This window comes from Oncorhynchus mykiss, chromosome 5 (genome assembly GCF_013265735.2).
Source record: "Oncorhynchus mykiss isolate Arlee chromosome 5, USDA_OmykA_1.1, whole genome shotgun sequence".
Lineage (NCBI taxonomy): Eukaryota > Metazoa > Chordata > Actinopteri > Salmoniformes > Salmonidae > Oncorhynchus > Oncorhynchus mykiss.
Window position 1 is genome coordinate 2,045,061 of NC_048569.1, and position 16,468 is coordinate 2,061,528.

Sequence of the window (16,468 nt, forward strand, 5' to 3'; positions counted from 1 at the left end):
ACACATGCACAACACATCTACACATACACACCTTAAAACATCTACTCGTCTATACATCTACACATATATATACACATACAAATATCTGCACATCCATACTTCTGCACATAGGCAAATTTACACATATACAGCTACACACCATTACACATCTATACATCTACACATACAGACAAATACACACATCTACACATCTATACATCTACACAAAATACACTCACACATCTGCTAATACAGACAACTACACATCTACATATCCACACACCAACTACACATTTAAACACACATATACACATCTACACACACACATATACATATATACACATTCAAGCATCTGCACATATAGACATGTATACACATGTACACATACTCCACATAAATATACACACATCTACACATACATATGCACATTCAAACATCTACACATTCACCCATCCACAGCACATCTACACACATCTACAAATCGACACATGTACACATACACACATCTAAACATCTACACATATTCCAATATACACATTCATAGATCTGCACATTCAAACATCTACACAAACACACATCTACACATTTAAACATCTACACATACACACATGCACATATCCACAACACATCTACACATACACACATTCACACATCTACACATACAAACACCTACACATCTACACACCTGTACACATACACATCTACACATAAACACATATACACATACTTACATTCACACATCTACACATACAAACATCAACACAGCTACACATCTAAACAACTACACATACAGGCATCTACGCACACTTCTACACAAACTTACACATATATACACATTCACACATCTACACACCTATATACACACACACCTACACAAACATTCACACATCTACACACCTATATACACACACACCTACACAAACATTCACACATCTACACACCTATATACACACACACCTACACAAACATTCACACATCTACACATATACACATTCACAGACATCTACACCCATCTACACATCTGCACACACATTCACATACCAACAACACATATAAACACACATATACACATCTCACACATACACACATATACAAAAACACACATCTACAATTGCACACATATACACAGTTTAACATCGACACATACACAGCACATCTTCACATCTTCACATCTACACATCTACACATCTACACATCTACACATCTACACATCTACATCTAGACATCTACATCTAGACATCTACATCTAGACATCTACATCTAGACATCTACATCTAGACATCTACATCTAGACATCTACATCTAGACATCTAGACATCTGGACATCTACATCTAGACATCTACATCTAGACATCTACATCTAGACATCTACATCTAGACATCTACATCTAGACATCTACATCTAGACATATACATCTAGACATCTAAACATATACACAAATACATCTAGACATCTAAACATATACACAAATATAAATTTACACATTCAAACATTTACACATTCAAACATTCAAACATTTACACATACAGACATCAGCACATTTACACATGCACACATACACACATGTACACATCTACATAAACACACATCTACAAAAACACATACACACCTACAACTCTGCATTACACATATGTACTTGTACACACATATGCACATCTACAGATATACACATATACAAATATTAACACATCTACACATACAAATATACACACACACCTATACATCCAAACATTTACACATTTGCCCATACACACATGTACACATTCACATATACACACATCTACATATGAACACATCTACACAGCTACACATGAACACACGAACACACATGGACACACAAACACACACTCACACACATCTACACAAACACACACACACACACATCTACACACACAAACAAAGAGCTGTACATACACACATCTACACATACAAACCTCTATACATCTACAAAAACACATCTCTACAGCTACATATACTGTAAAGGGTGCGTAGGGAAGTCAGACCTAGGAGAGCAGAACTAGGTAATAGCCGGAACAGTTTAATCTCAAAACCAACGGCATGAAGAAATAACCAACATGGATACAAAACCCGACGCGCACCAGTCAACATGTGCACAAGCACTTACAATAAACAATCCCACACAAAGACATGGAGGGAACAGAGGGTTAAATACACAACAATTAATGAGGGAAATTGAAACCAGGTGTGCAGGAAAACAAGACAAAGTAAATGGAAAATTAAAAGTGGATCGACGATAGCTAGAAGACCGGTGACGCCGAATGTCGCCCAAACAAGGAGAGGAACCGACTTCGGTGGGAGTCGTGACCAATACACACATCTACACATATAAACATACACACATATAAACATACACACATCTACACGTACACACATCTACACGTACACACATCTAGTCAGCCACACAGACACAACTCTACACATCTACACGTACACACATCTACACACATCTACACATATAAACATCCACATATCTACACATGCACATCTAAACATACACATCTACACATATACACATCTTCACACACACACCTAACGTGCACACATATACACATACACACATCTAAACACACACATCCACACTTACACATAGCTACGCAGACGCACATCTACACATCTACATATACGCACATCTACACTTATACACAAACAGCTACACAAATCTACACATCTACACATCTACATATACGCACATCTACACTTATACACAAACAGCTACACAAATCTACACATCTACACATCTACATATACGCACATCTACACTTATACACAAACACCTACACAAATCTACACATCTACACATGCATACATGCACAAATCTACACATATACACATCTACACATGCACGTATACAAACAATTTATGTACAACACAATACACATTATTACACCACTACATATCTACAATACAACACATTATTACACCACTACATATCTACAGTACAACACATTATTACACCACTACTCTACCACTACATATCTACAATACAACACATTATTACACCACTACATATCTACAGTACAACACATTATTACACCACTACTCTACCACTACATATCTACAATACAACACATTATAACACCACTACATATCTACAGTACAACACATTCTTACACCACTACATATCTACAATACAACACATTATTACACCACTACTCTACCACTACATATCTACAATACAACACATTATTACACCACTACATATCTACAATACAACACATTATTACACTACTACTCTACCACTACATATCTACAATACAACACATTATAACACCACTACATATCTACAATACAACACATTATTACCCCACTACATATCCACAATACAACACATTATTATACTACTACTCTACCACTACATATCCACAATACAACACATTATTACACCACTACATATCTACAGTACAATACATTATTACACCAATACATATCTACAATACTCCCACATTAATACACCACTACATATCTACAATACAACACATTATTACACCACTACATATCTACAGTACAACACATTCTTACACCAATACATATCTACAATACAACACATTATAACACCACTACATATCTACAATACAACACATTATTACACCACTACATATCTACAATACAACACATTATTACACCACTACATATCTACAATACAACACATTATTACACCACTACATATCTACAATACAACACATTATTACACCACTACATATCTACAATACAACACATTATAACACCACTACATATGTGCAATACAACACATTATTACACCACTACTCTACCACTACATACCTACAATACAACACATTATTACACCACTACATATCTACAATACAACACATTATTACACCACTACATATCTACAATACAACACATTATTACACCACTACATATCTACAATACAACACATTATAACACCACTACATATCTACAATACAACACATTATTACACCACTACATATCTACAATACAACACATTATTATACTACTACTCTACCACTACATATCTACAATACAACACATTATTACACCACTACATATCTACAATACAACACATTATAACACCACTACATATCTACAATACAACACATTATTACACCACTACATATCTACAATACAACACATTATAACACCACTACATATCTACAATACAACACATTATTACACCACTACATATCTACAATACAACACATTATTACACCACTACTCTACTACTATATATCTACAATACAACACATTATTACACCACTACTCTACCATTACATATCTACAATACAACACATTATTACACCACTACTCTACCACTACATATCTACAATACAACACATTATTACACCACTACTCTACCACTACATATCTACAATACAACACATTATAACACCACTACTCTACCACTACATATCTACAATACAACACATTATTACACCACTACATATCTACAATACAACACATTATTACACCACTACATATCTACAATACAACACATTATTACACCACTACTCTACCACTACATATCTACAATACAACACATTATTACCCCACTACATATCTACAACACAACACATTATTACCCCACTACTCTACCACTACATATCTACAATACAACACATTATTACACCACTACTCTACCACTATATATCTACAATACAACACATTATTATACCACTACTCTACCACTATATATCTACAATACAACACATTATAACACCACTACATATCTACAATACAACACATTATTACACCACTACATATCTACAATACAACACATTATTATACCACTACTCTACCACTATATATCTACAATACAACACATTATAACACCACTACATATCTACAATACAACACATTATAACACCACTACATATCTACAATACAACACATTATAACACCACTCCTCTACCACTACATATCTACAATACAACACATTATAACACCACTACTCTACCACTACATATCTACAATACAACACATTATTACACCACTACATATCTACAATACAACACATTATAACACCACTACATATCTACAATACAACACATTATTACACCACTACATATCTACAATACAACACATTATTACACCACTACTCTACCACTACATATCTACAATACAACACATTATTACACCACTACATATCTACAATACAACACATTATAACACCACTACATATCTACAATACAACACATTATTACACCACTACTCTACCACTACATATCTACAATACAACACATTATTACACCACTACATATCTACAATACAACACATTATTACACCACTACTATACCACTACATATCTACAATACAACACATTATTACACCACTACTCTACCACTACATATCTACAATACAACACATTATAACACCACTACATATCTACAATACAACACATTATTACACCACTACTCTACCACTAGATATCTACAATACAACACATTATTACACCACTACATATCTACAATACAACACATTATAACACCACTACTCTACCACTACATATCTACAATACAACATATTATAACACCACTACATATCTACAATACAACACATTATAACACCACTACATATCTACAATACAACACATTATTACACCACTACATATCTACAATACAACACATTATAACACCACTACTCTACCATTACATATCTACAATACAACACATTATTACACCACTACTCTACCACTACATATCTACAATACAACACATTATAACACCACTACTCTACCACTACATATCTACAATACAACACATTATTACACCACTACTCTACCACTACATATCTACAATACAACACATTATTACACCACTACATATCTACAATACAACACATTATTACCCCACTACTCTACCACTACATATCTACAATACAACACATTATTACACCACTACATATCTACAATACAACACATTATAACACCACTACATATCTACAACACAACACATTATAACACCACTACTCTACTACTACATATCTACAATACAACACATTATTACACCACTACATATCTACAATACAACACATTATTACACCACTACATATCTACAATACAACACATTATTACACCACTACATATCTACAATACAACACATTATTACACCACTACATATCTACAATACAACACATTATTACACCACTACATATCTACAATACAACACATTATTACACCACTACATATCTACAATACAACACATTATTACACCACTACATATCTACAATACAACACATGATTACACCACTACATATCTACAATACAACACATTATTACACCACTACTCTACCACTACATATCTACAATACAACACATTATTACACCACTACATATCTACAATACAACACATTATTACACCACTACATATCTACAATACAACACATTATTACACCACTACATATCTACAATACAACACATTATAACACCACTACTCTACCACTATATATCTACAATACAACACATTATTACACCACTACATATCTACAATACAACACATTATTACACCACTACTCTACCACTACATATCTACAATACAACACATTATTACACCACTACATATCTACAATACAACACATTATTACCCCACTACTCTACCACTACATATCTACAATACAACACATTATTACACCACTACATATCTACAATACAACACATTATTACACCACTACATATCTACAATACAACACATTATTACACCACTACATATCTACAATACAACACATTATTACACCACTACATATCTACAATACAACACATTATTACACCACTACTCTACCACTACATATCTACAATACAACACATTATAACACCACTACATATCTACAATACAACACATTATTACACCACTACATATCTACAATACAACACATTATTACACCACTACATATCTACAGTACAACACATTATTACACCACTACATATCTAAAATACAACACATTATTACACCACTACATATGTGCAATACAACACATTATTACACCACTACATATCTACAATACAACACATTATTACACCACTACATATCTACAATACAACACATTATTACACCACTACATATGTGCAATACAACACATTATTACACCACTACATATCTACAATACAACACATTATTACACCACTACATATCTACAATACAACACATTATAACACCACTACATATCTACAATACAACACATTATAACACCACTACTCTACCACTACATATCTACAATACAACACATTATTACACCACTACATATCTACAATACAACACATTATTACACCACTACATATCTACAATACAACACATTATAACACCACTACATATCTACAATACAACACATTATAACACCACTACTCTACCACTACATATCTACAATACAACACATTATAACACCACTACATATCTACAATACAACACATTATTACACCACTACATATCTACAATACAACACATTATAACACCACTACATATCTACAATACAACACATTATTACACCACTACTCTACCACTACATATCTACAATACAACACATTATAACACCACTACATATCTACAATACAACACATTATTACACCACTACATATCTACAATACAACACATTATTACACCACTACATATCTACAATACAACACATTATTACACCACTACTCTACCACTACATATCTACAATACAACACATTATAACACCACTACATATCTACAATACAACACATTATAACACCACTACATATCTACAATACAACACATTATAACACCACTACTATACCACTACATATCTATAATACAACACATTATTACACCACTACTCTACCACTACATATCTACAATACAACACATTATTACACCACTACATATCTACAATACAACACATTATAACACCACTACATATCTACAATACAACACATTATTACACCACTACATATCTACAATACAACACATTATTACACCACTACATATCTACAATACAACACATTATTACCCCACTACTCTACCACTACATATCTACAATACAACACATTATTACACCACTTCATATCTACAATACAACACATTATTACACCACTACATATCTACAATACAACACATTATTACACCACTACTCTACCACTACATATCTACAATACAACACATTATAACACCACTACATATCTACAATACAACACATTATTACACCACTACATATCTACAATACAACACATTATTACACCACTACATATCTACAGTACAACACATTATTACACCACTACATATCTAAAATACAACACATTATTACACCACTACATATCTACAATACAACACATTATTACACCACTACATATCTACAATACAACACATTATTACACCACTACATATGTGCAATACAACACATTATTACACCACTACATATCTACAATACAACACATTATTACACCACTACATATCTACAATACAACACATTATTACACCACTACATATGTGCAATACAACACATTATTACACCACTACATATCTACAATACAACACATTATTACACCACTACATATCTACAATACAACACATTATAACACCACTACATATCTACAATACAACACATTATAACACCACTACTCTACCACTACATATCTACAATACAACACATTATAACACCACTACATATCTACAATACAACACATTATTACACCACTACATATCTACAATACAACACATTATAACACCACTACATATCTACAATACAACACATTATTACACCACTACATATCTACAATACAACACATTATAACACCACTACATATCTACAATACAACACATTATTACACCACTACATATCTATAATACAACACATTATTACACCACTACATATCTACAATACAACACATTATAACACCACTACTCTACCACTACATATCTACAATACAACACATTATAACACCACTACTCTACCACTACATATCTACAATACAACACATTATAACACCACTACATATCTACAATACAACACATTATTACACCACTACATATCTACAATACAACACATTATTACACCACTACATATCTACAATACAACACATTATAACACCACTACTCTACCACTACATATCTACAATACAACACATTATAACACCACTACATATCTACAATACAACACATTATTACACCACTACATATCTACAATACAACACATTATTACACCACTACTCTACCACTACATATCTACAATACAACACATTATTACACCACTACATATCTACAATACAACACATTATAACACCACTACATATCTACAATACAACACATTATTACACCACTACTCTACCACTACATATCTACAATACAACACATTATTACACCACTACATATCTACAATACAACACATTATAACACCACTACATATCTACAATACAACACATTATTACACCACTACATATCTACAATACAACACATTATTACACCACTACTCTACCACTACATATCTACAATACAACACATTATAACACCACTACATATCTACAATACAACACATTATTACACCACTACATATCTACAATACAACACATTATTACACCACTACATATCTACAGTACAACACATTATTACACCACTACATATCTAAAATACAACACATTATTACACCACTACATATGTGCAATACAACACATTATTACACCACTACATATCTACAATACAACACATTATTACACCACTACATATCTACAATACAACACATTATTACACCACTACATATGTGCAATACAACACATTATTACACCACTACATATCTACAATACAACACATTATTACACCACTACATATCTACAATACAACACATTATAACACCACTACATATCTACAATACAACACATTATAACACCACTACTCTACCACTACATATCTACAATACAACACATTATTACACCACTACATATCTACAATACAACACATTATTACACCACTACATATCTACAATACAACACATTATAACACCACTACATATCTACAATACAACACATTATAACACCACTACTCTACCACTACATATCTACAATACAACACATTATAACACCACTACATATCTACAATACAACACATTATTACACCACTACATATCTACAATACAACACATTATAACACCACTACATATCTACAATACAACACATTATTACACCACTACTCTACCACTACATATCTACAATACAACACATTATAACACCACTACATATCTACAATACAACACATTATTACACCACTACATATCTACAATACAACACATTATTACACCACTACATATCTACAATACAACACATTATTACACCACTACTCTACCACTACATATCTACAATACAACACATTATAACACCACTACATATCTACAATACAACACATTATAACACCACTACATATCTACAATACAACACATTATAACACCACTACTCTACCACTACATATCTATAATACAACACATTATTACACCACTACTCTACCACTACATATCTACAATACAACACATTATTACACCACTACATATCTACAATACAACACATTATAACACCACTACATATCTACAATACAACACATTATTACACCACTACATATCTACAATACAACACATTATTACACCACTACATATCTACAATACAACACATTATTACCCCACTACTCTACCACTACATATCTACAATACAACACAATATTACACCACTTCATATCTACAATACAACACATTATTACACCACTACATATCTACAATACAACACATTATTACACCACTACTCTACCACTACATATCTACAATACAACACATTATAACACCACTACATATCTACAATACAACACATTATTACACCACTACATATCTACAATACAACACATTATTACACCACTACATATCTACAGTACAACACATTATTACACCACTACATATCTAAAATACAACACATTATTACACCACTACATATCTACAATACAACACATTATTACACCACTACATATCTACAATACAACACATTATTACACCACTACATATGTGCAATACAACACATTATTACACCACTACATATCTACAATACAACACATTATTACACCACTACATATCTACAATACAACACATTATTACACCACTACATATGTGCAATACAACACATTATTACACCACTACATATCTACAATACAACACATTATTACACCACTACATATCTACAATACAACACATTATAACACCACTACATATCTACAATACAACACATTATAACACCACTACTCTACCACTACATATCTACAATACAACACATTATAACACCACTACATATCTACAATACAACACATTATTACACCACTACATATCTACAATACAACACATTATAACACCACTACATATCTACAATACAACACATTATTACACCACTACATATCTACAATACAACACATTATAACACCACTACATATCTACAATACAACACATTATTACACCACTACATATCTACAATACAACACATTATAACACCACTACATATCTACAATACAACACATTATTACACCACTACATATCTATAATACAACACATTATTACACCACTACATATCTACAATACAACACATTATAACACCACTACTCTACCACTACATATCTACAATACAACACATTATAACACCACTACTCTACCACTACATATCTACAATACAACACATTATAACACCACTACATATCTACAATACAACACATTATTACACCACTACATATCTACAATACAACACATTATTACACCACTACATATCTACAATACAACACATTATAACACCACTACTCTACCACTACATATCTACAATACAACACATTATAACACCACTACATATCTACAATACAACACATTATTACACCACTACATATCTACAATACAACACATTATTACACCACTACTCTACCACTACATATCTACAATACAACACATTATTACACCACTACATATCTACAATACAACACATTATAACACCACTACATATCTACAATACAACACATTATTACACCACTACTCTACCACTACATATCTACAATACAACACATTATTACACCACTACATATCTACAATACAACACATTATAACACCACTACATATCTACAATACAACACATTATTATACCACTACATATCTACAATACAACACATTATTACACCACTACATATCTACAGTACAACACATTATTACACCACTACATATCTACAATACAACACATTATTACACCACTACATATCTACAATACAACACATTATTACACCACTACATATCTACAATACAACATGTATAATACCACATGCAACAATATTACTACATTGCAATGTACCTGTGTGCAGAGTTTTTGTGTTCGTTTTTTAAATCTGATTCTACTGCTTGCAACAGTTACCTGATATGGAATTGATTTCCATGTAGTCATGGCACTATGTAGTACTGTGCGCCTCCCATAGTATGTTCTGGTCTTTGTGACTGGGAAGAGACCTCTAGTGGGTGTCTGAGCTATGTGCTAGTATTTTAAACAGACAGCTCTGTGCATTCAGCTTTTCAAAACTTATTGAAAAACAAGTAGCTCCACTTTGAGCCATGAGAGATTGACATGCATATTATTGTTAGCTCTCCGTCTACATTTAATTAAGGGCCAGACGTGCTTCCCTGTATATCTTTCTGTTTACCTGAAATAAGTAGGTTTCTTATTTTAAATGTAGCTTTACCAGTCTGACTGCAGAGAGGTTTCATAACTGGTTTCAGAGAGGTTTCAGAACTGGTTTCAGCAAGGTTTCAGAACTGGTTTCAGAATTGGTTTCAGAGAGGTTTCAGAGAGGTTTCAGAAGTGGTTTCAGAACTGGGTACAGAGAGGTTTCAGAGACTTGCTTGATAAATACAAGGTCCAATGATGAAGGTAAGTGTATCCTGATGCTCCATGAAACACAGCAGGTAAAAAAGGCAATACAGGAACAAAAGGAACTTCATCTTCTGTCGATGTTAGCAGCTTTTTATGGATCCCGTGTCAGGAGTTACTCGATTAAAGGCTGTTTCACATCGTATAGATTCCTACTTAAACGTCTCAGGACCCGTAATTATTTATTGATGTCTGTTCTAATCTACATCTGCTATGAGGAGGTCCACTCTGCCTGTTCTCCATGTGTACCCATTCACATTGCCTGGTTAATAGACTCAGTGGGGTTGATTTGAACAGGAGAGGTTAGAGGCTGTATACAGGAAGACCTGAACAGGAGAGGTCAGAGGCTGTAAATGGAAACATGTGAACAGGAGAGGTCAGAGGCTGTGTATGGAAAGAAAGATCAGAGGAATAGACTATATACAGTTGATGTCGGAAGTTTACATACACTTAGGTTGGAGTCACTAAAACTCATTTTTCAACCACTCCACACATTTCTTGTTAACAAACTATAGTTTTGTCATGCACAATCTTCTTGGTGCATGACACAAGAAAATAGTTTATTTGACAGATTATTTCACTTATAATTCACTGTATCACAATTCCAGTGGGTCAGAAGTTTACATACACTAAGTTTCCTTTTAAATCTTAGGGATAGCCCCCTTTCTTTTAGATTTTCACCTAAAATGACATACTCAAATCTAACTGCCTGTAGCTCAGGATCTGAAGCAAGGATATGTATATTCATGGTACCATTTCAAAGGAAACACTTTGAAGTTTGTGGAAATGTGAATTGAATGTAGGAGAATATAACACAATAGATCTGGTAGAAGAAAATACAAAGAAAAAAAAACGTTTTTCTGTATTTTCTTTCTACCACCATCTTTGAAAAGCAACAGAAACGTCTCAAGTTTCAGACTGATAACTTGACGTATGAGCAAGCTACATGACATTTAGTGTGAAGTCACCCAGGCACATTTGGGAAAATCGTGAAGGACACATTTACATTTACATTACATTTTTCTGCAATAATACATTATTTCTGTGTACTTGGACTTTGATTTAGCTTTTCCAGTATTAGTAACCATATTGTAGCCATATTGTAAGTACAACATTTGCAAAAAAAACAGTATTTTCTCTCTATGTAATTTTCTCTCTATGTAATTTTTGTCCAAAAGGAAAAGGCTTGCTGTCACACAAGGTTAGCGACAGATACGTGGTTTCCACATAAAGTCCTGCTGATTGGCTATCTAGCTAGCTTTGTTTGACCCCGATTGGTGCTGATTGGCTATCTAGCTATCTGTTTGACACCGATTGGTGCTGATTGGATATCTAGCTAGCTTTGTTTGACCCAGATTGGTGCTGATTGGCTATCTAGCTAGCTTTGTTTGTATCAATATCCACAGGAAAACGAGTCCTATATCGACATAACCTGAAAGGCCGCTCAGCAAGGAAGAAGCTACTGCTCCAAAGCCGCCATAAAAGAAGCCAGACTACGGTTTGCAACTGCAGATGGGGACAAAGGTCGTACTCATTGGAGAAATGTCCTCTGGTCTGATAAAACAAAAATAGAACTGATTGGCCGTAATGACCATCATTGTGTTTAGAGGAAAAAGGGGGAGGCTTGCAAGCCAAAAAGCACCATCCCAACCATGAAACACGGGGGTTGCAGCATCATGTTGTGGGGGTGCATCGCTGCAGGAGGGACTGGTGCGCTTCATAAAAAAGATGATATCATGAGGGAGGAAAATGATGTGGATATATTGAAGCAACATCTCAAGACATGTCAGGAAGTTAAAGCTTGGTTGCAAATGGGTCTTCCAAATGGACAATGACCAAAATTGTGGTAAAATGGCTTAAGGACAACAAAGGACAACAAAGTCAAGGTATTGGAGTGGCCATCACAAAGGCCTGACCTCAATCCGATAGAACGTTTTTGGGCAGAACTGAAAATGAGTGCTCGAGCAAGGAGGCCTACAAACCTGAATTCTGTCAGGAGGAATGGGCCAAAAATTCACCCAACTTATTGTGGGAAGCTAGTGGAAGGCTACCCGAAACGTTTGACTCAATTTAAACAATTTAAAGGCAATGCTTCAAAATACTAATTGAGTGTATGTAAACTTCTGACCGACTAGAAATGTGATGAAAGAAATAAAAGTCTAAATAAATCATTCTCTCCACTATAATTGTGACATTTCTCATTCTTAAAATAAAGAATAATTTTTACTAGGATTAAATGTCAAGAATTGTGAAAAACTGAGTTTAAATGTATTTGTCCAAGCTGTATGTAAACTTCAGACTTCAACTGTACTAAACGGTAGAGATGAATAGACTGTATACTAAACAGGAGAGAGGAATAGTCTATATACTAAACAGAAGAAATGAATAGACTATATACTAAACAGTAGAGAGGAATAGTCTATATACTAAACAGTCTAGATTAATAGACCATATACTAAACACGAGAGATACAGACTATATACTAAACAGAAGAGATGGATAGACTATATACTAAAGAGGAGAGATGTCACGACTTCCGCCGAAGTCGGTCCCTCTCCTTGTTCGGGCGGCGTTCAGCGGTCGACATCACCGGGTGAACGCAGGTGGAGCAGCAGGTGAACGTCTGTTCCACCTGAGGCAGGGCACGAGGAGTGGGCAGGAATTTGCTTTGGACTTCCGGACCCTGGTCGTCAGGATGGAACAACAGGACCCTGATCAAACACTACCGGTGCAGTCTGCACGAGGTTGTCCGTCGGGAGTACAGCACTTTGAGATATCAGCTGATGTACGAAGGGCTATATAAAATAAATTTGATTGATTGATTGAGATACACCACCCTCACTTTGGACCAGCTGGTGGACCTGTCCATCTGGCTGGACACCCTGCTGGCCACCCGCGGACGTCCGGATCGGGACCTGTCAGTTCCATCCCCCAGCACCTCCGTTCCGAAGCCCATGGAGCTGGGCGGTGCTGCACTTAGGGCGACCGGAGGAGGGGCCATTCCCTACACCATCTGTGTCCGCAACGCAGAGCCCCCTGTTGCTCACATGTATGTGTTTATTACATTTCCTGAGTTTTCCCCGCATTCCTAGCATAAGGCGCTCGTAGATTTAGGCGCAGCTGGGAATTTTATTGACCATTCATTTGCCCATAGTTTATGGATCCCCCTTGTTCCTGTGGATATGCCCTACCCTGTGCACGCCGTAGATAGTCGACCATTGGGGTCAGGGCTGATTAGGGAGGCCACCGCTCCACTAGACATGGTTATGCAGGAGAGTCACAAGGAGAGAATCAGTCAATATTATTTATTGATTCTCCTGCGTTTCCAGTGGTGCTGGGCCTACCCTGGTTGGCCTGCCATGACCCCACTATTTCGTGGCAACAGAGGGTTCTCAAGGGGTGGTCACGAGAGTGCTCAGTGATCGCCAGTGCGATCGAGTCAATGCACGGGGCGTGCTTCTTAACAAAATTGGATCTCAGGAGCGCTTACAACCTGGTGCGTGTCCGGGAGGGGGACGAGTCAAAGACAGCATTTAGTACCACCTCAGGGCACTATGACTACCTCGTCATGCTGTACGGGTTGATGAATGCTCCATCAGTCTTCCAGGCCTTTGTTGACGAGATTT

General features: G+C 34.8%; 1 protein-coding gene across 1 annotated transcript in view; it reads right to left on the reverse strand.

Moving 5' to 3' along the window:
• Positions 1-15,798, reverse strand: part of LOC118964539 (flocculation protein FLO11-like) — a 51,725-nt gene extending 35,927 nt beyond the window's left edge. The window contains exon 1 of the mRNA XM_036976530.1: positions 15,685-15,798. Within this exon, the coding sequence (XP_036832425.1) occupies positions 15,685-15,798 (114 nt within the window). The remainder of the gene's footprint in view (positions 1-15,684) is intronic.
• Between the last annotated feature and the right edge of the window lie 670 nt (positions 15,799-16,468).